The 25474-nt window shown below is 46.1% G+C and overlaps 1 protein-coding gene across 10 annotated transcripts in view; it reads right to left on the bottom strand.

Annotated features, from left to right (window-relative positions):
• Positions 1 to 25474, bottom strand: part of LOC106601863 (SUN domain-containing protein 1) — a 45264-nt gene that overhangs the window by 14302 nt on the left and 5488 nt on the right. For 3 of the 10 annotated variants that reach the window (XM_082972836.1, XM_082972834.1, XM_014194281.3), the window contains exons 1-7: positions 24091 to 24331; positions 23440 to 23534; positions 9915 to 10103; positions 7162 to 7388; positions 6612 to 6638; positions 4535 to 4909; positions 4166 to 4300 (exon numbers count right to left, since the gene is read on the bottom strand). In XM_082972836.1, the coding sequence (XP_082828962.1) occupies positions 4166 to 4300; positions 4535 to 4909; positions 6612 to 6638; positions 7162 to 7388; positions 9915 to 10103; positions 23440 to 23534; positions 24091 to 24105 (1063 nt within the window). In that variant the 5' untranslated portion in view covers positions 24106 to 24331. Of the gene's footprint in view, positions 1 to 4165; positions 4301 to 4534; positions 4910 to 6611; positions 6639 to 7161; positions 7389 to 9914; positions 10104 to 23439; positions 23535 to 24090; positions 24332 to 25474 lie in introns of those variants that run through there. The other 7 variants (XM_082972839.1, XM_082972838.1, XM_082972837.1 and 4 more) reach the window with 4 other exon arrangements.

Genomic DNA, 25474 nt, shown 5'->3' on the forward strand with positions numbered 1-25474 from the left:
CAGGAAGAAGAGGATGAAGATAGCTGGATATTCAACAGCTCACCCTGACGAAGCAGGGCAGGTGAGGAAAAGAGAGCAGTGAGGCATGATGAGGTCACATAAAAATATATGACTTTATGACTGATGACCAGGCTGTGCAGGAAGAACAGGAGAGACAGGACAGCTGGAGGAACAGTAGAGACAGGACAGCAGCAGGAACAGTAGAGACAGGACAGCAGCAGGAACATGACAGCTGGAGGAACAGTAGAGACAGGACAGCAGCAGGAACATGACAGCTGGAGGAACAGTAGAGACAGGACAGCAGCAGGAACATGACAGCTGGAGGAACAGTAGAGACAGGACAGCAGCAGGAACAGTAGAGACAGGACAGCAGCAGGAACATGACAGCTGGAGGAACAGTAGAGACAGGACAGCAGAAGGAACATGACAGCTGGAGGAACAGGAGAGACAGGACAGCAGCAGGAACATGACAGCTGGAGGAACAGGAGAGACAGGACAGCAGCAGGAACATGACAGCTGGAGGAACAGTAGAGACAGGACAGCAGCAGGAACATGACAGCTGGAGGAACAGTAGAGACAGGACAGCAGCAGGAACATGACAGCTGGAGGAACAGTAGAGACAGGACAGCAGCAGGAACATGACAGCTGGAGGAACAGTAGAGACAGGACAGCAGCAGGAACAGTAGAGACAGGACAGCAGCAGGAACAGTAGACAGGACAGCAGCAGGAACATGACAGCTGGAGGAACAGGAGAGACAGGACAGCAGCAGGAACATGACAGCTGGAGGAACAGGAGAGACAGGACAGCAGCAGGAACATGACAGCTGGAGGAACAGGAGAGACAGGACAGCAGCAGGAACATGACAGCTGGAGGAACAGTAGAGACAGGACAGCAGCAGGAACATGACAGCTGGAGGAACAGGAGAGACAGGACAGCAGCAGGAACATGACAGCTGGAGGAACAGTAGAGACAGGACAGCAGCAGGAACATGACAGCTGGAGGAACAGTAGAGACAGGACAGCAGCAGGAACAGTAGACAGGACAGCAGCAGGAACATGACAGCTGGAGGAACAGGAGAGACAGGACAGCAGCAGGAACATGACAGCTGGAGGAACAGTAGAGACAGGACAGCAGAAGGAACATGACAGCTGGAGGAACAGTAGAGACAGGACAGCAGAAGGAACATGACAGCTGGAGGAACAGTAGAGACAGGACAGCAGCAGGAACAGTAGAGACAGGACAGCAGCAGGAACAGTAGAGACAGGACAGCAGCAGGAACATGACAGCTGGAGGAACAGTAGAGACAGGACAGCAGCAGGAACAGTAGAGACAGGACAGCAGCAGGAACATGACAGCTGGAGGAACAGTAGAGACAGGACAGCAGCAGGAACAGTAGACAGGACAGCAGCAGGAACATGACAGCTGGAGGAACAGTAGAGACAGGACAGCAGCAGGAACATGACAGCTGGAGGAACAGTAGAGACAGGACAGCAGCAGGAACATGACAGCTGGAGGAACAGTAGAGACAGGACAGCAGAAGGAACATGACAGCTGGAGGAACAGGAGAGACAGGACAGCAGAAGGAACATGACAGCTGGAGGAACAGGAGAGACAGGACAGCAGCAGGAACATGACAGCTGGAGGAACAGTAGAGACAGGACAGCAGCAGGAACATGACAGCTGGAGGAACAGTAGAGACAGGACAGCAGCAGGAACAGTAGACAGGACAGCAGCAGGAACATGACAGCTGGAGGAACAGGAGAGACAGGACAGCAGCAGGAACATGACAGCTGGAGGAACAGGAGAGACAGGACAGCAGCAGGAACATGACAGCTGGAGGAACAGGAGAGACAGGACAGCAGCAGGAACATGACAGCTGGAGGAACAGTAGAGACAGGACAGCAGCAGGAACATGACAGCTGGAGGAACAGTAGAGACAGGACAGCAGCAGGAACAGTAGAGACAGGACAGCAGCAGGAACAGTAGAGACAGGACAGCAGCAGGAACATGACAGCTGGAGGAACAGTAGAGACAGGACAGCAGCAGGAACAGTAGAGACAGGACAGCAGCAGGAACATGACAGCTGGAGGAACAGTAGAGACAGGACAGCAGCAGGAACAGTAGACAGGACAGCAGCAGGAACATGACAGCTGGAGGAACAGTAGAGACAGGACAGCAGCAGGAACATGACAGCTGGCGGAACAGTAGAGACAGGACAGCAGCAGGAACATGACAGCTGGAGGAACAGTAGAGACAGGACAGCAGCAGGAACATGACAGCTGGAGGAACAGTAGAGACAGGACAGCAGCAGGAACAGTAGACAGGACAGCAGCAGGAACATGACAGCTGGAGGAACAGTAGAGACAGGACAGCAGCAGGAACATGACAGCTGGAGGAACAGTAGAGACAGGACAGCAGAAGGAACATGACAGCTGGAGGAACAGTAGAGACAGGACAGCAGAAGGAACATGACAGCTGGAGGAACAGTAGAGACAGGACAGCAGCAGGAACAGTAGAGACAGGACAGCAGCAGGAACAGTAGAGACAGGACAGCAGCAGGAACATGACAGCTGGAGGAACAGTAGAGACAGGACAGCAGCAGGAACAGTAGACAGGACAGCAGCAGGAACATGACAGCTGGAGGAACAGTAGAGACAGGACAGCAGCAGGAACATGACAGCTGGCGGAACAGTAGAGACAGGACAGCAGCAGGAACATGACAGCTGGAGGAACAGTAGAGACAGGACAGCAGCAGGAACATGACAGCTGGAGGAACAGTAGAGACAGGACAGCAGCAGGAACAGTAGACAGGACAGCAGCAGGAACATGACAGCTGGAGGAACAGTAGAGACAGGACAGCAGCAGGAACATGACAGCTGGAGGAACAGTAGAGACAGGACAGCAGAAGGAACATGACAGCTGGAGGAACAGTAGAGACAGGACAGCAGAAGGAACATGACAGCTGGAGGAACAGTAGAGACAGGACAGCAGCAGGAACAGTAGAGACAGGACAGCAGCAGGAACAGTAGAGACAGGACAGCAGCAGGAACATGACAGCTGGAGGAACAGTAGAGACAGGACAGCAGCAGGAACAGTAGAGACAGGACAGCAGCAGGAACATGACAGCTGGAGGAACAGTAGAGACAGGACAGCAGCAGGAACAGTAGACAGGACAGCAGCAGGAACATGACAGCTGGAGGAACAGTAGAGACAGGACAGCAGCAGGAACATGACAGCTGGCGGAACAGTAGAGACAGGACAGCAGCAGGAACATGACAGCTGGAGGAACAGTAGAGACAGGACAGCAGCAGGAACATGACAGCTGGAGGAACAGTAGAGACAGGACAGCAGCAGGAACATGACAGCTGGAGGAACAGTAGAGACAGGACAGCAGAAGGAACAGTAGAGACAGGACAGCAGAAGGAACATGACAGCTGGAGGAACAGTAGAGACAGGACAGCAGAAGGAACATGACAGCTGGAGGAACAGTAGAGACAGGACAGCAGCAGGAACATGACAGCTGGAGGAACAGTAGAGACAGGACAGCAGCAGGAACATGACAGCTGGAGGAACAGTAGAGACAGGACAGCAGCAGGAACATGACAGCTGGAGGAACAGTAGAGACAGGACAGCAGCAGGAACATGACAGCTGGAGGAACAGTAGAGACAGGACAGCAGCAGGAACATGACAGCTGGAGGAACAGTAGAGACAGGACAGCAGCAGGAACATGACAGCTGGAGGAACAGTAGAGACAGGACAGCAGAAGGAACATGACAGCTGGAGGAACAGTAGAGACAGTAGAAAGGACAGAGTTCAAAGAGCCTGTGAAAAAGACAGATTCAAAGGGATTTTAGCTCTAAAATATATTTTTTTATAGCCCATTACGATTCAAGGGACTGGACTCCAGTAAGACTATCAGATTGAACAGCTTTGAATAAATCAAACCATGAAAGACAGTAAAAAAAGAAAGAGAGATGGATCAGGTGGGAAGGGAAGTAGTATCAGGGGGGAATTCAGTGAGGAAAAGCGTGCAGATAAAATGAATAGAGCTGATATGATGCCCAATTCTGCACCATATCTGATCTACATAATGCATTTCTATGTGAACATTTTGTAACATTGCACCCCTCTGAACAGACCCCAGTAGTAAGCATCTCGTATACCTTTGCCTGAGTGGCTTCTGGCCCTAGTGCCCAGCCACAGAACGTTCTGGAAGAGCAGTGTCACCAGGGACACTATGGGGGCCAGGGCTCGTCTGCTGTAGTGGACACACGTGTTAGAGACTGACACCAGGAGACCTAGACAGAGAAAGGACAGCAGGTTAGTTAACTTAGCCGGACATATAAAAGGTGGAGAAATGGGTCCTTCTCCTAAGTAGAAACCCACATAGCATTAGCACTAACAAGCGAACAGAAACAGAGAAACACACAAGAAATGGCTGGTTGACTGATGACCATTCCGTTTGGTGCCTAATGATCACAACCCTGTTTCACTCCCCAGTCAGTTGTGTGCACACTAGGTACGGTTCTCACCTGTCTTGCTCTTCTGACTCTTGACCGTGCAGTATAAACTGGAGGATGAAGCTGATGATGATGATGAGGAGATGGTGGCAGCTGCTGCAGCAGCAGAGGCAGCCTGAGACGAGGAAGATGATGAAAGTGCGGCGGCAGCTGCTGCAGCAGATGCAGCCTGAGACGAGGAAGAGGAGAAGGCGGCAGCAGCTGCTGCAGCAGAGGCAGCCTGAGACGAGGAAGAGGAGGAGTATGTGGTGAGAGCATCTTTCCTCTCAGAGTGTATGGAACAGTCTTTACAGATGTAACCGTTGGCGACCATGCCGTGGCTGTGCGACACAGTGTTGACGCCGCCGTTCGCACCCGTTGAGCTGTGGTCCGTCCTTGAACTCCTCCCTGGGGGAAACACACACAAAAGATGAACATTTTTAATTAAGTACAACTCTGACTAGAAAACCATTTCTTCATACATTTCTCATCAGTCCATTTATATGGTCTCAAAATATCATTATTTTGCACATCAGAGCTAGCCTTAACCTGTTATGGCTAGGGGGCAGTATTTTCACGGCTGGATAAAAAACGTACCCGATTTAATCTGGTTACCACTCCTACCCAGTAACTAGAATATGCATATACTTATTACATATGGATAGAAAACACCCTAAAGTTTCTAAAACTGTTTGAATGGTGTCTGTGAGTATAACAGAACTCATTTGGCAGGCAAAAAACTGAGAAGGTTTCATGCAGGAAGTGGCCTGTCTGACAAGGTGTCGTTCTTCTTGTCTCTGTTTATTGAAGAGTGAGGATCTTAGCTGTCCCGTGACACTTCCTACGGCTGCCATAGGGTCTCAGAAGGCAGTAAAAAGCTGAATCGTGGCTTTGCAGGCTCTGGCTGAAAAAAAGTAGCGCGTTTGGGTAGTGGCTGGTTACAGTACTGTGAGACTCAGGCTCGTGCCCGCGTCGACCGAAAGCTTTGTTTACTTTCCTCTGTTTAGCTAAATGGACATACCCGGTCGGAATATTATCGCTTTTTTACGAGAAAAATGGCATAAAAATGGATTTTAAACAGCGGTTGACATGCTTCGAAGTACGGTAATTGATTATTTAGATTTTTTTTGTCACGAATTGCGCCATGCGCGCGACCCTTCTTTACAATTCAGATAGTGTCTGGGACGCACGAACAAAACGCCGCTATTCGGATATAACGATGGATTATTTTGGACCAAACCAACATTTGTTATTGAAGTAGCAGTCCTGGGAGTGCATTCTGACGAAGACAACAAAAGGTAATCAAACTTTTATAATAGTAAATCTGATATTGGTGAGTGCTAAACTTGCCGGGTGTCTAAATAGCTAGCCCGTGATGCCTGGGCTATGTACTTAGAATATTGCAAAATGTGCTTTCACCAAAAAGCTATTTTAAAATCGGACATATCGAGTGAATAAAGGAGTTATGTATCTATAATTCTTAAAATAATTGTTATGCTTTTTGTGAACGTTTATCGTGAGTAATTTAGTAAATTGTTAGCAAATTCCCCGGAAGTATGCTAGTTCTGAACGTCACATGCTAATGTAAAAAGCTGTTTTTTGATATAAATATGAACTTGATTGAACAAAACATGCATGTATTGTATAACATAATGTCCTAGGTGTGTCATCTGATGAAGATCATCAAAGGTTAGTGCTGCATTTAGCTGTCTTCTGGGTTTTTGTGACATTATATGCTAGCTTGAAAAATGGGTGTCTGATTATTTCTGGCTTGGTACTCTGCTGACATAATCTAATGTTTTGCTTTCGCTGTAAAGCCTTTTTGAAATCGGACAGTGTGGTTAGATAAAGGAGAGTCTTATCTTTAAAATGCTGTGAAATAGTCATATGTTTGAAAAATTGAAGTTTTTGTATGTTTGAGGAATTTGTAATTCGCGCCACGCCTATCATTGGATATTGGAGCAGGTGTTCCGCTAGCGGAACGTCTAGATGTAAGATTAAAGCAAGCCTGTGTTTACTTCCTGGAAAAGTGTTGTGATGATGCGTAATAAAAGATCACTACCCGGGTGAATGCTCACAAATATCATTAGAATGAATGGTGAAGTCTCACCTTTCAGATTGGTATCCTGATCTGAACCTAGACAGAATAAAGCATTATTAAATCATCCAAGCCAGCGGGAGATCATTGAATACTGATTCATTAATTGTATTGGGTCACATGGGTAATAACGCAGCTAATCTCTGTAAAACCACATCAAAAGAATTAAATGGAGAGATTATACAGTCAGCCTGCCCCGTCTCTCCCCTGGTATTCCCACAAATCATTCATCAATCCTGCCTTACATATCAGATAGACACACAAACAACAAACTGCAGTAATTAAAATTAGCATGCTAGCTAGGTAGCGTAAACTGCTACTGTCCTAGTTTTACCTCGTATATTATAATGCGGTTGACTGGTCCCAGACCTGTGCTTTAGCCATTGTATGATCGATTGTCTGACCATACCTGTCATGACAAGCCAACGATATTCGGAGGAGTTGGCTAATGCACATACCGTACAGGTCTGGGACCAGAATAGAGCTGATGTATCCTCTCTATGAAACATAACCCTTCCTCTGATCGTATGACCCATGCCCTGCCCTTTCCTCTTGGACTGACCCCAGTAGCCGTCTGTGGTAGTAGTGGTGGTGGATCGCTGGCGGAGGCTGGACTGGTCCAGGATGGAGGAGAGCAGGGAGGCATCGCTGGCAGTGGTGCAGCCTGTAGAGGGAGTGTTGGTAGTGGAGAAGGAGAGGGTCTTGCGTGGCGTCTGGTTCAGGGACAGGGACTGGTTAAGGGACTGGGAGCTGGAGGCAGACTGCTGCTGCTTTCTGCTCCTCACCATCCTGAGAGACAGGAGAGAGATTGGTAGAGATTATAGAAGTCAGTGTGTGCATGTCTCTGTGTGTACAGTCGTGGCCAAAAGTTTTGAGAATGACACAAATATTAATTTTCAAAGTCTGCTGCCTCAGTTTGTATGATGGCAATTTGCATATACTCCAGAATGTTATGAAGAGTGATCAGATGAATTGCAATTAATTGCAAAGTCCCTCTTTGCCATGCAAATGAAATGAACCCCAGAAAACCATTTCCACTGCATTTCCCCTGCCACAAAAGGACCAGCTGACATCATGTCAGTGATTCTCTCGTTAACACAGGTGTGAGTGTTGACAAGGACAAGGCTGGAGATCCCTCTGTCATGCTGATTGAGTTTGAATAACAGACTGGAAGCTTCAAAAGGAGGGTGGTGCTTGGAATCATTGTTCTTCCTCTGTCAACCATGGTTACCTGCAAGGAAACACGTGCCGTCATCATTGCTTTGCACAAAAAGGGCTTCACAGCAAGGATATTGCTGCCAGTAAGATTGCACCTAAATCAACCATTTATTGGATCATCAAGAACTTCAAGGAGAGCTGTTCAATTGATGTGAAGAAGGCTTCAGGGTGCCCAAGAAAGTCCAGCAAGTGCCAGGACCGTCTCCTAAAGTTGATTCAGCTGCGGGATAGGGGCACCACCAGTACAGAGCTTGCTCAGGAATGGCAGCAGGCAGGTGTGAGTGCATCTGCACGCACAGTGAGGCGAAGACCTTTGGAGGATGGCCTGGTATCAAGAAGGGCAGCAAAGAAGCCACTTCTCTCCAGGAAAAACATCAGGGACAGACTGATATTCTGAAAAAGGTACAGGGATTGGACTGCTGAGGACTGGGGTAAAGTCATTTTCTCTGATGAATCCCCTTTCCGATTGTTTGAGGCATCTGGAAAAAAGCTTGTCCGGAGTGCTACCATCAGTCCTGTGTCATGCCAACAGTAAAGCATTCTGAGACCATTCATGTGTGGGGTTGCTTCTCAGCCAATGGAATGGGCTCACTCACAATTTTGCCTAAGAACACAGCCATGAATAAAGAATGGTACCAACACATCCTCTGAGAGCAACTTCTCCCAACCATCCAGGAACAGTTTGGTGACGAACAATGCCTTTTCCAGCATGATGGAGCACCTTGCAATAAGGCAAACGTGATAACTAAGTGGCTCGGGGAACAGAACATCGATATTTTGGGTCCATGGCCAGGTAACCCCCCCAGACCTTAATCCCATTGAGAACTTGTGGTCAATCCTCAAGAGGCGGGTGGACAAACAAAAACCCACAAATTCTGACAAACTCCTCCAAGCAGTGACTTTGCAAGAATGGGCTGCCATCAGTCAGGATGTGGCCCAGAAGTTAATTGACAGCATGCCAGGGCGGATTGCAGAGGTCTTGAAAAAGAAGGGTCAACACTGCAAATATTGACTCTTTGCATCAACTAATTGTCAATAAAACCTTTTGACACTTATGAAATGCTTGTAATTATACTTCAGTATTCCATAGTAACATCTGACAAAAATATCTAAAGACACTGAGGCAGCAAACTTTGTGGAAATTAATGTGTGTAATTCTCAAAACTTTTTACCACGATGGTACCCGCCTCCAGCTGCCTCTGTGTGTACCCGCCTCCAGCTGCCTCTGTGTGTACCCGCCTCTGTGTGTACCCGCCTCTGTGTGTACCCGCCTCTGTGTGTACCCGCCTCTGTGTGTACCCGCCTCTGTGTGTACCCGCCTCTGTGTGTACCCGCCTCTGTGTGTACCTGCCTCCAGCTGGCTCTGTGTGTACCTGCCTCCAGCTGGCTCTGTGTGTACCTGCCTCCAGCTGGCTCTGTGTGTATATGTTTAATGTTAATATAAGGCTAATGTTTCTAACTTTTGTGTCTGCATGAGTGCATTTGTGTGTGTCCATTGACTCCCTTCCCCTGTGTAGTCTGACCATGACTCTCTCTGACTGGACCCTGTGTAGTCTGACCATGACTCTCAATGACTGAACCCTGTGTAGTCTGACCATGACTCTCTCTGACTGGACCCTGTGTAGTCTGACCGTGACTCTCTCTGACTGGACCCTGTGTAGTCTGACCATGACTCTCTCTGACTGGACCCTGTGTAGTCTGACCGTGACTCTCTCTGACTGGACCCTGTGTAGTCTTACCATGACTCTCTCTGACTGGACCCTGTGTAGTCTGACCGTGACTCTCTCTGACTGGACCCTGTGTAGTCTGACCGTGACTCTCTCTGACTGGACCCTGTGTAGTCTGACCGTGACTCTCTCTGACTGGACCCTGTGTAGTCTGACCATGACTCTCTCTGACTGGACCCTGTGTAGTCTGACCATGACTCTCTCTGACTGGACCCTGTGTAGTCTGACCATGACTCTCTCTGACTGGACCCTGTGTAGTCTTACCGTGACTCTCAATGACTGAACCCTGTGTAGTCTGACTGTGACTCTCTCTGACTGGACCCTGTGTAGTCTTACCGTGACTCTCTGACTGTACCCTGTGTAGTCTTACCATGACTCTGTCCGACTGGACCCTCCGCTGCTGTGGTTCTGGGAGGAGAAGTCAGCCAGGCTGTCGTTGCCATAGAGACCGCCAGTGGTCTGCAGACGCAGGCTCCGCCGCGACATCCTGGGCGAGTTGAACACGGGAGCGATCTGATGCACCTTCTCAAACTCTAGGGCCACAGTCGAGTAGCTGGAGCTAAGGACAGAAGGAGACGGAAAGAGAGAGAGAGAAGAAAGAGAAAGATAGCAGGCGAAAGAGATGAGAGGAAGAGAGGAGATGGCAAGAGAGTGGGATAGTGAGATGGCAAAGAAAGAGAGGGATGGATAGAAACAGAGGGATGGATAGAAACAGAGGGATGGATAGAAACAGAGGGAGGAAAGGAGAGAAGTGTGGTGAATTTAGCTACTGTATGGCTCACAGTGCCTGAGTTTCTTATCATTTGCTGTAAGACAGAGGCCTTGGTCTGAATCAGATCAGCACTTCTGTGGTTTCAGCTTACCTCAACATAAAATCAACAACCCCCCCCCCCCCCACATCTGAGTCAGTCAGGGACAGTATTCATAACAGTTAACTTATTCGTTATCACCTAAAAGGCTAAACTGATCCCAGATCAGCACTTCTACTCTAAGAGCTTTATTAATGCAGGCCCAGGGCTTAGTTAGCATAAGATGATTAATACGAACATTCCCAACTTCCTCCCATCCATTGTCTGTATCTTAGTCACACATATAAACTAGAGAGAGACACTTTGTTTTGTAAACAACAGCAACACAGCATTGGGACAGCTGTAGCAGCTCAGTAGGGAGAGAATGTTACCATAGAAACTGTTCCTGGAGCTGAACACTGGGCTCTCAGGAAATGACTCACCTAATAAACACCAGGAAAAAATAAAAATGGAGAAAGAACGAGGACTGTGTGTGAAAGAGGAGAGGCCCAAACAGATATATAATAGAATGGATAAGGACACCATATACCAGTCCTGTGTGGCTTAGTTGGTAGAACATGGTGCTTGCAACACCAGGGTTGTGGGTTCATATCCCATGGGGGACCAGTATGAAAATATATGGACCTTTTGGATAAGATCATGTAAATGTAAAATAATATACCAGTTTGAGGCAGTAAGATGTGTATTGGAGACGGAATGTGAATATAGAATTGGACACTACTGCTGCGGAAGCTAGAAACTCTCTCTCTCTCTCATACCAGACCACACCCCCTGGCTGAGGATGTAGGCAGGGCCAAGACCAGTGCCAACATTCCATCATAGAACACATCTAAATCATTATTGGCTCTTAGAAACAGACTCTTTCAGAGAGTATACTTGAGTCTTGTCTATTGCTTGTGCTTGTGCGCGCACACACACACAAAGGTACTAACAATCGTGATTTGATGTTAAACACACAGCAGTAGGGTAGTGTTCTCCTACAGTAGGTTGGGTCTCCTCTCCTTTGTATGTCAGCCATCTAAATCCCCCTGACAGACAAGCAGGGCAGTTGAGGAGGAGAAAATCATCTTAGCTGACTGACTGTGATCAAGAACTTCCCTTCCTGTAATGGAGATGGGAGGCGGGAACAAAATGTAAGCACAAACACATGGTCTCATTCAATGTTGCAACCACCACAGTTAGAGTCCATAACACAAAATTCTGAACATCAACATGTGGCAGCCATTTAAAACAATGCAACACAGAAGGAAGAACAGGGGGTGGGTCCCACACACGGCCAGGCTGTTCTCAGATGCCACTCCTTCTCTAAAGGCCTCCAACATATAAACAGGGGCTCTGGCTGTAGAGGCCTCCTCCCTCAGTCAATCCCCAGGCCTGTGTGTGTTGTGTCCTCCTGGCCCTAAGACCTCAGGATTACACCATCCCATCCAGAGCCAATTATGGGCTTTGCTTTCCTCCTCCTGCCTGCTGCTCCACCTGGCTCTCCTACACACACAGCGAAACGCTGCTTCGAGGGTCGCTGTGTTCCTGGTTCGAGACCAGGTAGGGGCGAGGAGAGGGACGGAAGCTATACTGTTACACTGGCAATACTAAAGTGCCTATAAGAACATCCAACCTAAAACTTCTTACCTGGGAATATTGAAGACTCATGTTAAAAGGAACCACCAGCTTTCATATGTTCCCATGTTCTGAGCAAGGAACTTAAACGTTAGCTTTCTTACATGGCACATAATGCACTTTTACTTTCTTCTCCAACACTTTGTTTTTGCATTATTTAAACCAAATTGAACATGTCTCATTATTTATTTGAGGCTAAATTGATTTTATTGATGTATTATATTAAGTTAAAATAAGTGTTCATTCAGTAGTTGTAATTGTCATTATTACAAATAAATAAACGGTAAAAAAATTAATAATACAAAACATTAAATCGGCCGATTAATCGGCACCAGGGTTTTTTGGCCCTTCAATAATCGGCATCGGCGTCGAAAAATCATAATCAGTCGACCTCTACACCAGACCCTGGACTATACTACCCTCCAGAACAATCACACCAGACCCTCCAATATACTACCCTCCAGAACAATCACACCAGACCCTGCACTATACTACCCTCCAGAACAATCACACCAGACCCTGCACTATACTACCCTCCAGAACAATCACACCAGACCCTGCACTATACTACCCTCCAGAACAATCACAGCAGACCCTCCACTATACTACCCTCCAGAACAATCACACCAGACCCTGCACTATACTACCCTCCAGAACAATCACACCAGACCCTGCACTATACTACCCTCCAGAACAATCACACTAGACCCTCCACTATACTACCCTCCAGAACAATCACACCAGACCCTGCACTATACTACCCTCCAGAACAATCACACCAGACCCTCCACTATACTACCCTTCAGAACAATCACACCAGACCCTGGACTATACTACCCTCCAGACCAACACACCAGACCCTGCACTATACTACCCTCCAGACCAACACACCAGACCCTGCACTATACTACCCTCCAGAACAACCACACCAGACCCTGCACTATACTACCCTCCAGAACAATCACACCAGACCCTGCACTATACTACCCACAGAACAACACACCAGACCCTCCACTATACTACCCTCCAGAACAATCACACCAGACCCTCCACTATACTACCCTCCAGAACAATCACACCAGACCCTCCACTATACTACCCTCCAGAACAATCACACCAGACCCTGCACTATACTACCCTCCAGAACAATCACACACAGCAGAGCAGTTTCCTATACCAGGCCTCACTGAGTGTCTGTGTGTGTGTGTCGACCCTAATCTTTCCTTTCTAATTAGGCCAGGGACAGACTCAGACCTGGTACAATAGGTTAATTGACAGCCAATCAATGACATTATCAATCCATTAACCAGCAGTACAGTTGACTTCCAGAGCCAGATCTGGATCTGCCTGTGGTCGCCTGGGAGGAAACAGAATGAACAGCCTGTCTATAGCCACTGGCCAGGGATATTATCACAGAGCTCTGCTTGGCGCAGCACATCCTGGGCTCCGGCTTGGCAGAGGGTTCTTTTTACACACCCTGCAGTGGTGAAACACCTGGACTGATACACAGACAGATACTCTGTAAATCCACACACAGACAAATCTCACAACTTGTGGAAATAAGCACGCACACACAAATAACACCTCTAAACACTTGTGTTTAACAAATCTCACACACACACTATTGATTGAGCATATTAAGACGTCAGTACATCACGTCGTGCTTGCAAACCCCTACGTCAATTCGCTATAGGGCTCTGTATTGATCCGTATGAGCTTCCCTCGACTAAACTGCCCCCACACCAGATATCAAAGTAGACTGGACACTGACCAAAAGCAGAGAGAGAAAACACTTCTCGTCCTCCTTCACTGTTCTCTTACACAACAACGGGAGCTTTGATGCCCAGTCCTCCCACACTCAGTGGGTACTGCCAGTTCTCCGATGGTGTACTAACGAACCAGAGAGAGAGATCAGATCACCCAGAGATTTAGTCTACATTGTACAACCACTGAGGTGTCTCAGGGGTAACCTACTAGCTTTCCTTTCATTTATTATATTATAGTTGAAGACTTTATAATAATCATTGACCTGCAGGGAAAGTTCACCGAAATCCCTGTCGTCAAATGTAATAAATGTTTGCTGAATATAATCACATCATTTCCTGGGAGCAACTGCCAGATCCTCATTACCCTCATATTAATCTAACCTCCCCTGCCAGATCCTCATATTAATCTAACCTCCCCTGCCAGATCCTCATTACCCTCATCATATTAATCTAACCTCCCCTGACAGATCCTCATTCCCCTCATCATATTAATCTAACCTCCCCTGACAGATCCTCATTCCCCTCATCATATTAATCTAACCTCCCCTGACAGATCCTCATTCCCCTCATCATATTAATCTAACCTCCCCTGCCAGATCCTCATTCCCCTCATCATATTAATCTAACCTCCCCTGCCAGATCCTCATTCCCCTCATCATATTAATCTAACCTCCCCTGCCAGATCCTCATTCCCCTCATCATATTAATCTAACCTCCCCTGCCAGATCCTCATTCCCCTCATCATATTAATCTAACCTCCCCTGCCAGATCCTCATTCCCCTCATCATATTAATCTAACCTCCCCTGCCAGATCCTCATTCCCCTCATCATATTAATCTAACCTCCCCTGCCAGATCCTCATTCCCCTCATCATATTAATCTAACCTCCCCTGAGATCCTCATTCCCCTCATCATATTAATCTAACCTCCCCTGCCAGATCCTCATTCCCCTCATCATATTAATCTAACCTCCCCTGAGATCCTCATTCCCCTCATCATATTAATCTAACCTCCCCTGACAGATCAAAGACAGTTGACATCACAGCCAAGGAGCAGCGATACAGTCACACACACACACACCAGTCAGGGAGCTCAGACAAAGATTACAATCCACATGTTCTAGAAATCTAAACGGTGAAACCACAGGTTGAACGATGCTACACACACACTTTTTTTTGAAAAACTGATGCACTATCAACTCACCCTTAACTTCTTTGGGATAGGGGGCAGTATTTTCACGGCTGGATAGAAAACATACCCGATTTAATCTGGTTACTACTCCTGCCCAGAAACTAGAATATGCATATAATTAGTAGATTTGGATAGAAAACACTCTAAAGTTTCTAAAACTGTTTGAATGGTGTCTGAGTATAACAGAACTCATATGGCAGGCCAAAACCAGAGAAGATTCCATACAGGAAATGCCCTGTCTGACAATTTCTTGTCCTTCTGTTGCATCTCTATCGACATTACAGCATCTGTGCTGTAATGTGACACTTTCTAAGGCTTCTATTGGCTCTCTAAAGCCGCCAGAAAGTGGAATGGGGTGTCTGCTGTCTCTGGGCAAAGTACAGCAGCTCTGTTTGTGAGTGGTCAGCCTGGGAACAGTGAGACTGGAGATGCACGGTCACGAGACTTCTCCATTTTTTTCTTTCAGCCTTTGAATGAATACAAAGTTGCCCGGTTGGAATATTATCGCTATTTTACGAGAAAAAATAGCATAAAAATTGATTTTAAACAGCTTTTGACATGCTTCTAAGTACGGCAATGGAATATTTAGACATTTTTTGTCACGAAATGCGCTCGCATTTGCGCTCGCATTTCGGATAGTGACCTGAACGCACGAACAAAACGGAGGTATTTGGATATAACTACGGATTATTTGGAACCAAAACAACATTTGTTGTTGAAGTAGAAGTCCTGGGAGTGCATTCTGACGAAGAACAGCAAAGGTAATCCAATTTTTCTAATAGTAATTCTGAGTTTAGTGAGCCCCAAACTTGGTGGGTGTCAAATTAGCTAGCCTGTGATAGCCGAGCTATGTACTCAGAATATTGCAAAATGTGCTTTCGCCGAAAAGCTATTTTAAAAATCGGACATAGCGATTGCATAAAGGAGTTCTGTATCGAATAATTCTTAAAACAATTGTTATGTATTTTGTGAACATTTCTCATGAGTAATTTAGTAAATTCACCGGAAGTTTTCGGTGGGTATGCTAGTTCTGAACATCACATGCTAATGTGAAAAGCTGGTTTTTGATATAAATATGAACTTGATTGAACAAAACATGCATGTATTGTATAACATAATGTCCTAGGAGTGTCATCTGATGAAGATCATCAAAGGTTAGTGCTGCATTTAGCTGTTGTTTGGGTTTATGTGACATATATGCTTGCTTGGAAAATGTCTGTGTGATTATTTGTGTCTATGTACTCTAACATAATCTAATGTTTTGCTTTCGCTGTAAAGCCTTTTTGAAATCGGACAATGTGGTTAGATTAACGAGAGTCTTGTCTTTAAAAATGGTGTAAAATAGTTGATTGTTTGAGAAAATTGAATTGTAGTATTTTAGTTGGTTTTGTATTTCGCGCCGTGCGATGCCATTGGCTGTTGGCTAGGGGTTCCGCAGGCGGAACGGGGTGAACGTCTGTCCTCAACAGGTTTAACAAGCCTGGGATGTTAGGCCAAATACTAAACACACTGAAAACGTCATTAGCAGAACCGTTTCAAAACAAATGTGACATGGAGACTAACCACCAACAGGCTGTTTTCTGGAGTGTATTACTGAGGGAGATATCACTCCCAGCAGGGTTCACAACTCCTCCTTTAAACCCTTCTGGGCCTCACTACATTCTGCTTACCAAATTAGGTTTTACTGAAAATGTTTCCACGTAGTTGTTTAAGCTGGGCTCTGGAGGGTCAGTGCAGGTCTGTGGGGGAAACACAAAACACACACAGACACACGTCCCACCCTACGGTTTCCTAAGCCATTATAGAGAGCTGCCATTCCCCTGAGGAAGAACACAGGCCTATATTTACCACAGGCAGGGCAGGGACAGGCTGGTAGAGGGGATCTCAGATTTCCATCTGTCTAACTCTGGGTGGGTTTCAATTGGCCCTGAGATTACGGCCACTGCCCATCCTCCTCTTTTCCCTTGAACAGAACAGAAGCACTTCTCTTCTCTCTCCAACAGTGTGCCATCTCTTCCTCTCTCTCTCATATTGCCCTTGTTGCTATGGAAACTTCTCCAAACAGCTCTCCGGGGCCTGAGAGGGTGTGTGTGTGATCTGTGGCCGCCTGAGTTTGCGCCCCTCCAACTTCTACAGAACAAATCCTGTCAAAGAGGAGCACTAGCAAGTAGAGAGAGGAAGAAAAAAATAAAAACAGTAGTTGAAATTCCTTCACATTTTATAAGTTCAGCCTGAATGGGGTCAACAACACCACCTCTGACACAGACACACAATCATCCAGCTGCTGCCATTCAGCCATGCCCTTGACCAGTGAAGCACTGTCTGAGGGAGGCAACCATGCTGCCACACACACACACAAACAAGCATGGACACAAGCCCACATCATCCCACAACACACACCAGATGTCCTAAACAACTGAGTGCAGCATGGCCAACCAGCAGCAACTGGCACTCCTTCTCCACATATGCCTTTAACCTGCCTTGAACAGTCTTTATTACCTCCACTTCATCCCTTCTTTCTCACCTTCCACCCTAGATCACCTTCCACCCAGCCCCAGGCTGATCATATCACTATAACCACTGGTCCTAATATTACCCTAGATCACCTTCCACCCAGCCCCAGGCTGATCATATTACTATAACCACTGGTCCTAATATTACCCTAGATCACCTTCCACCCAGCCTTACCCCCAGGCTGATCATATCACTATAACCACTAGCTGGGTGTCAGGTAGGTAGGTGTGTGTAGGTGTGTGACTTCTCTTTCCCTCTTTCTTTTTCCATCTAATACACTCCCTACCGCTCTCATGCACACACCTCACACTAACATGGTAGAAATATGGCATTGGAGAGAAATCAGGCACTGGGCAGAAAATTAGGTTTCTCTTTTATTCAAATCAAAACATATCCATGATGCCAGAATTTCTCCTTCCCTGAGAAGTAACTAACCTAACCTCTCAAAGTATACTCCATTTGTGTGTTGTTACAACGCTACCGTTGAGCTGTATATATATATATATATATATATATATATATATATATATATATATATATATTCAAATTAGTGGATTGGCTATTTCAGCCACACTCGTTGCTGACAGGTGTATAAAATTGGGCACACAGCCATGCAATCTCCATAGACAAACATTGGCAGTAGAATGGCCTTACTGAAGAGCTCAGTGACTTTCAACGTGGCAGTCAGGATGCCACCTTCCCAACAAGTCAGTTTGACAAATTTCTGCCCTGCTAGAGCTGCCCCGGTCAACTAAGTTTTGTTGTTGTGAAGTGGAAACGTCTTGGAGCAACAGCGGCTCAGCCGCGAAGTGGTAGGCCACACACGCTCATAAAACAGGACCGCCGAGTGCTGAAGCACATAGCGCAGAAAAATTCTGTCCTCGGTTGCAACCCACCACTACAGAGTTCCAAACTGCCTCTGGAAGCAACGTCAGAACAAGAACTGTTCGTCGGGAGCTTCATGAAATGGGTTTCCATGGCCGAGCAGTGGCACACAAGCCTAAGATAACCATGCGCAATGCCAAGCGTCGGCTGGAGTGGTGTAAAGCTCGCCGCCATTGGACTCCGGAGCAGTGGAAACACGTGATTCATCACTCCAGAGAAGGCATCACCATCCTACAGTCCGACGGATGAATCTGGGTTTGCAGATGCCAGGCTACCTTCCCCAATGCATAGTGCCAACTGTAAAGTTTGGTGGAGGAGGAATAATAGTCTGGGGCTGTTTTTCAGGGTTCGGGCTAGGCCCCTTAGTTCCAGTGGAGGGAAATCTTAACGCTACAGCATACAATGATATTCTAGACGATTCTGCGCTTCCAACTTTTTGGCAAGAGTTTGGGGAAAGCCCTTTCCCGTTTCATCATGACAATGCCCCCGTGTACAAAGCGAGGTCCATACAGAAATGGTTTGTCGAGATCGGTGTGGAAGAACTTGACTAACCTGCACAGAGCCCTGACCTTAACCCCATCGAACACCTTTGGGATGAATTGGAACGCCGACTGTGAGCCAGGCCTAATCGCTCAACATCAGTGCCCGACCTAACTAATGTTCGTGGCTGAATGGAAACAAGTTCCCGCAGCAATGTTCCAACATCTAGTGGAAAGCCTTCCCAGAAGAGTGGAGGCTGTTATAGCAGCAAAGGGGGGGGACCAACTCCATATTAATGCCCATGATTTTGGAATGAGATGTTCGGTGAGCAGGTGTCCACATACCTTTGGTCATTAGGTGTATATGGATTCTCTAATATATGGAGTTCAATAAACAAATCGATTTTTTATTAAAAAAATATTTAAAAGTTATGACTGATTAGTATCTCGTTACAACATTTCCCGGTGTAGTTTGGGTGGTACCATATAATTAAAAGTCTCTATAGCTGGTACAACTTATTTTCTAACAGGGGTAATACTCCAGAATCCTCCACTGACAGCAGTAGATCAATAGTCTAAAGCCAGGAAATAGCTGAGAGCCTGGGAGAGAGCAGGGTGACCTCCCCTTACAAGGGCAGACATCGTACAGGCTTTACATCAATCAGTGAGGCCATTCTCCTTACTAATGACTATGGTGTTTGTACCAATGGGAATACACTGGTAATTAACCCTTGGTTGGTGGGCTGTAGCATGGTGGTCTCTGCTGAGTCGTATTGATTAGGCCCCAAACGGAAGACAATGAACTGAAACTGGGAGGGACTACTTTAACTTGTCCAATAAAAAGCCAGATTTTCCTTTGCCTTTAGCTAAATGTTTTGCTACAGTGTTGCCTAATGAATGGGACTCTGGCCTCCTGCTCCTGTCCACTCAGGCTAGGTTTGTTCCCCTCACTTCTAAAAGGCCTCTCAGATTTTTGGATGTGATTGGTTGGGCTTTCATTCCTTCCTTCCTCCCTCCCTTTCTCTTTCTCCAACTTGTCTACCAGTCTTTTGAGTTCTGACAACAGATGGCCCAACGGTTTCTGTCACCTGACCCTGTCCCTCTCAGCGCTACCCTCTCCCCATTCCGCAAGCAACACACACACACACACACAGTAGTGTGACAGCTCTCAAGGCTGATATTTCTGATGCCTAGCTACAGTACATGAGTCAACTGCCTTCTCTGTCAGTTTGTTCTGCCATTTAAAAAAACAACAGCCCAACAAGGCAAAATCAATTACATTTTGTTAGTTCAACTAATTCAATAAGTGAAGTATTAGCCTACATTACTCTTTCATGTACAAGAAAAAGAGACTCTTTACCTAATTCTCAGATCAGTGCCACCAGGCATTTATATGGTTGATCAACTCTCACCGGACCATGGAGACACATGGTCTTGTTCCAGTCTTCCATGCTAGGCCTATCTGTTACATTCCAATTGTGTGTGTGTGTGTGCGAGAGACTGAGAACCCAGAGCATTTTCCTTTAATCAGTCTCCACCTCACTCCACACACGACCTGGAACCGGTCCGGCGCCAAAACAGGCTTTCCCACAGTCAGAAGATGTGGTAGTAGTAGGGCTGTTAGAATTCTAACTATGAATTGTGATTCTATTGGGTAGGACACGGCTGTGGGAGAGCTTTCAATGCAGGGAAAGTGTTGCTTGGTTATGATCTTATTGCCTTATACCTTCACAGTGAGGGGAGTCAAGGTGGCTCCACAGGTTATCAAGAGGTTAAATTGAGCAATTATGAGACTTAGAAAAAAAACATTACCAGCAGAAGCCCTTAAGGACTGGATCGTAGACTAAATCCTGTCTTGTGTAAACCCACACAAACACCCTGGCACTCCCACCTCTTCTACATGCCTGTAAGAACAGTGAGATATTAAAGGTAATTACAAGGGATGTATGTAAATGTCATCTAATTGTCAGGCAAGCCAGGCCTTGAAGGGCAACCTGTGGTCTGAGCCTAGTCCAACTCAGGGAGAGGAGAGGACTAAACATGTCAGCTGACTGAAGGGCTTTTCTATAGGAATGCCCTTCGCATTTTTCAAAGGAGAACGAGGGTAGAGTATGGTAGTCAAGCTAATGGGAGTGGTTGTGTTAGAACATGTACACGAGTGTGTTACACTGTTATTCTCTCTCTCTCAACAAGAAGTGCAACAGAATTTCACCTCTTAAAGACCCAAATACCAGGACTGCCATGTCCCCCCCATTTCTTTACACGAGGTGTCAAAAGTGACAGTGTAAAAAAACTAAAACCATTCCAACTTCACACACACAAATCACCTGCATATTCAGTGACAATCACACCTGCAAGCAGTTTCATGCCCAGGCCCCAGAGATGATGGGCTGAAGAGAGAGAGAGATCAGAACAATGATGATAGAGCAGCATGTACTGTACACTAGGGCAGCATGATATGGGCAAATACATTTCATTGTGATTTAGATCAAAACACTTGGGTGAACTGTTGGAATCATGGAAATAAAATGCATTTTCCAATTATATATTTTTTTATAATAGAATCTTTGAGAACTAGGAGTACTTTTAGCGGTAAAAATGCATAGAATTGCAGGAAATTTGCTAAATGCATTTCAGTTCTATGGAGAATTTAAGAATTGCAGAAAATTGGCTTGAAAATGCACCAAAAATTGTTACACCACTTAGATGGGGGGGGACTTTCAAATGTTCCCTAAAATTCACAGAGCTGAAGTCTGACTGCACTCTTTGCCACGCCCACCACCTAAGCCCCTTTTTTTTTATCCAGGAAAAAAATTATGAACTGCACAACATGAAAAGTTTCTTCCTTGAAAATTCAGTGGGAGGGAGAGAACAGTGTGTGACTAACATGAGAGATACTGTACCATGAGAGGAAACACAGGAAGCAAAGGAAACACCAAGCTAAGCAAGGGATAGTTAGTCCAAACTAAGATAACTACAAAAGGCGCTATGCTACCATTTTCATTGTGTTGTTCCCTCATAACACATAGCCTTACACACAGAAATGCTGAACGACAAGCGCACACACGGACTGAATCATCGGGCTGAATCATCGAAACCACAACCACAGCGGTTGTTCTTGTGAGCAACTCTGGAACTCATCAGCAAGAATGCACCAAGATCTTCAATGTATCAACTGTCAAGGATGAATATTTGTATCAAGACTGAAAATATTTAGCTAGAAATAGAAGCCAAATTAAAATACATCTTTACAATTTCAACATTCTCTCCTCACTCCAACTGTTGTAAAATGTATTCTCAAATGTACTTCAAAGATCTTTTTACTCAAGTGAGAGCAAAGACAATCAATTCAGTAAGATTTCTGAATGCAACACAACCTCATTCAGGACTCCTAATGGTGCTTTACTGTTGGAAAGAGATGTAAAACACTGAAATACGGGAGGTGAATGAGAAACAACCTCAGGATAATTTGAGGCAGCAGAACGCTTTCATTCTCCATGGCTGTGGTAATGACTTGACTGATCTGACAGAGGCTCTGACTGTAGTCAGTGGACATAACCACAATAGGGCGACGGGATTCAATAACAAATACTATTTTTATGTGAGTCACGGAGGAATAGCTAAGTTGTGTAGAAAGGAAAGATTGATGATAACCCTCGCCACACATCTAGAGGCCATCTGAATACGGGAAGAGCAACAGAGGAACAGATAGCTCCCTAAACCTTGGATAAGACACAGTATCAAACCTCTAGCCTGTTCTACAGAGGAACAGATAGCTCCCTAAACCTTGGATAAGACACAGTATCAAACCTCTAGCCTGTTCTACAGAGGAACAGATAGCTCCCTAAACCTTGGATAAGACACAGTATCAAACCTCTAGCCTGTTCTACAGAGGAACAGATAGCTCCCTAAACCTTGGATAAGACACAGTATCAAACCTCTAGCCTGTTCTACAGAGGAACAGATAGCTCCCTAAACCTTGGATAAGACACAGTATCAAACCTCTAGCCTGTTCTACAGAGGAACAGATAGCTCCCTAAACCTTGGATAAGACACAGTATCAAACCTCTAGCCTGTTCTACAGAGGAACAGGATATGTACTATACCATTTCAATTCAAGTAAATACAGCAAATAAATACTCATGCAATTGTTCCATACACACTCTGAATTATCTAGAATGGACATGAAATGAACCTGAAATGGTCAGTAGATGCCAGTCAGTGGTGTAACGGTCAGTAGACGTCAGTCAGTGGTGTAACGGTCAGTAGATGCCAGTCAGTGGTGTAACGGTCAGTAGACGCCAGTCAGTAGTGTAACGGTCAGTAGACGCCAGTCAGTAGTGTAACGGTCAGTAGACGTCAGTCAGTAGTGTAACGGTCAGTAGACGTCAGTCAGTAGTGTAACGGTCAGTAGACGTCAGTCAGTAGTGTAACGGTCAGTAGACGCCAGTCAGTAGTGTAACGGTCAGTAGACGTCAGTCAGTAGTGTAACGGTCAGTAGATGCCAGTCAGTAGTGTAACGGTCAGTAGATGCCAGTCAGTAGTGTAACGTCAGTAGATGCCAGTCAGTAGTGTAACGGTCAGTAGATGCCAGTCAGTAGTGTAACGGTCAGTAGCGCAGCCAGCATTCTCACCTGAGGGAGTAGGTATATCCTGTGTTCTCTGGAGCACACTGTGGAGGAGTGTATGTGTGTAGGCGAGAGAAATCCATGGTCATTCTCCGATCAGACTGCAAGAGTCAGGGTGGAAGGGAGAGGACTCTTTAGGCCATAGCACAATAGATGAGGGATTATCATTCTAACACACCAGCAAGGGCATGCATTACACACACACACACACACACACACACACACACACACACACACACACACACACACACACACACAATTGTTCAGCTTGTCTCTCGGCACTAGTGATGTTTAGATCCAGTAACAAGTTGATTTACTTTCCCTCAGAGCAATAGCATAGTCCTGCAAACACTCACTAGTTAGCATACAAACAAACTGTTCCACACACATACTACACCTCTCTGGTGAATATTAGACAATCTCTCTCTGTGCCTCCACAGCACAATCCCACATTAGACCCAATCTACTTGGCTTCACTCCAAGAAAACCCAGGCAGCAGTAGCTGCTCTGGAGAGTCCCAGAGCCCAGGTAGGCAAGCAGGCAGACAGACAGACAGACAGACAGACAGACGAGTAATGAGAACAGTTACACATTATAGTTTCCCCTAGCACACAATACTACAGCCCTGCTCTGTTCTGTAGAATAGACTTGGCCAACCTCCTTCCCTTGCATTATGTCTGTGGCCTGTTGACGACGAGCGCTTCGGAAGGCAGGCAGCAGGGTTGGGTAATGAATGGAACTCTTCTTCTCTTTCTGTAGTTCAGCAGCTGTGGGCTGGCGGGGACCAGTGGAGACAAGACAGGGGACAATAGGAGTCCCTCTCAGGCAAGGCACCCAGCCAAAATACCAGACTGACTCCCTCTCAGGCACAGCACCCAGCCCAATACCAGACCGACTGGGGAAAACAGGCTCTCTCCCTTCAGAGAGTAGCACATACAGAGGTGGAGCTATAGGCCCAACCCTGGCAATGGACGGGACACACCTAGCCAGGTAGATGCCTGGGGCCTGTTCAGGAGGGTGCGGTGCAAATAACATTACAGAATGTTTGTGTAGGAGAGGAGTACACATAATTGTGGGAATTTAGCCAGTTCTATACATTAGCCTACATTTCTGTCTGCAACATTGTAAGCCCTGCACACTCCCAGACACAACACCAGGAAGATGGCATGCGTGGAACACAGTAATCTATAAGCTACTCAATTGAACATGACCCCGTGAAGGGTCAGGAGAGGGCTGACATGAAACCTGTTTAAACCTAACAGGTACTATATAGGGAACATAACAGGGATGTATTTGGTTGTGGTGATTGGTTTATTCAAAACAGAGGGAAATCAATAAATGGAGCTGAAACACTAATGTATTGATTTTAACTATGGATCTACAACAGCTAGCCTTGAAGTAAACTCAAACAGCAATGGAACGGTTGCCTCTCAAATATGCACAGAATTCAATGGTTACATAATGACTCCGCTTCCACTGATAACTTACAGTAGGATGGCCCTGCAAGTTACTGCCCACGTCATATCTTCCTACAACAAACCCTGAGCCGTGCTGATACTACAGTAGCTAAGGAAGCACCCCTGCCACCTATAATATACTATTATAGAGGTTGCACTAAATAAGAGCGAGCACTATAGAGGGAACAGATGGCATTCCCCCAAATCTGCCAAATCAGAGGGACTACTGCCTGGTAATCTTAACCACAGGTCAAATCTATTTGTAAATCCAAAGGCCCAAAACAGGGATAAATAATCATGAAAACCCATGTGGTGTCTTTAATTCTGCCTGGATTGGTGGCCTGTTTTTGGCAATCCTTCAGGATGCAGAAGTTACTGGACATTCCAAGTTCAGGAAAATAACAATATAAGCCCTCCTGTGTGTTAAAAAACTGAATTATTTTGAGATTACAGAGCTGAGATGGGAACCAAATTTAGAAACATGTTTCAACTGCCATCCAATGAATCATAACCACCATAAAAGAGCAATTGGTCATCCTCCATTTTTGCTTTTACAAGCATTCTTCCGAGGAGTCATGGCTCGA

This window comes from Salmo salar, chromosome 03 (assembly GCF_965601325.2).
Source record: "Salmo salar chromosome 03, fSalSal1, whole genome shotgun sequence".
NCBI lineage: Eukaryota > Metazoa > Chordata > Actinopteri > Salmoniformes > Salmonidae > Salmo > Salmo salar.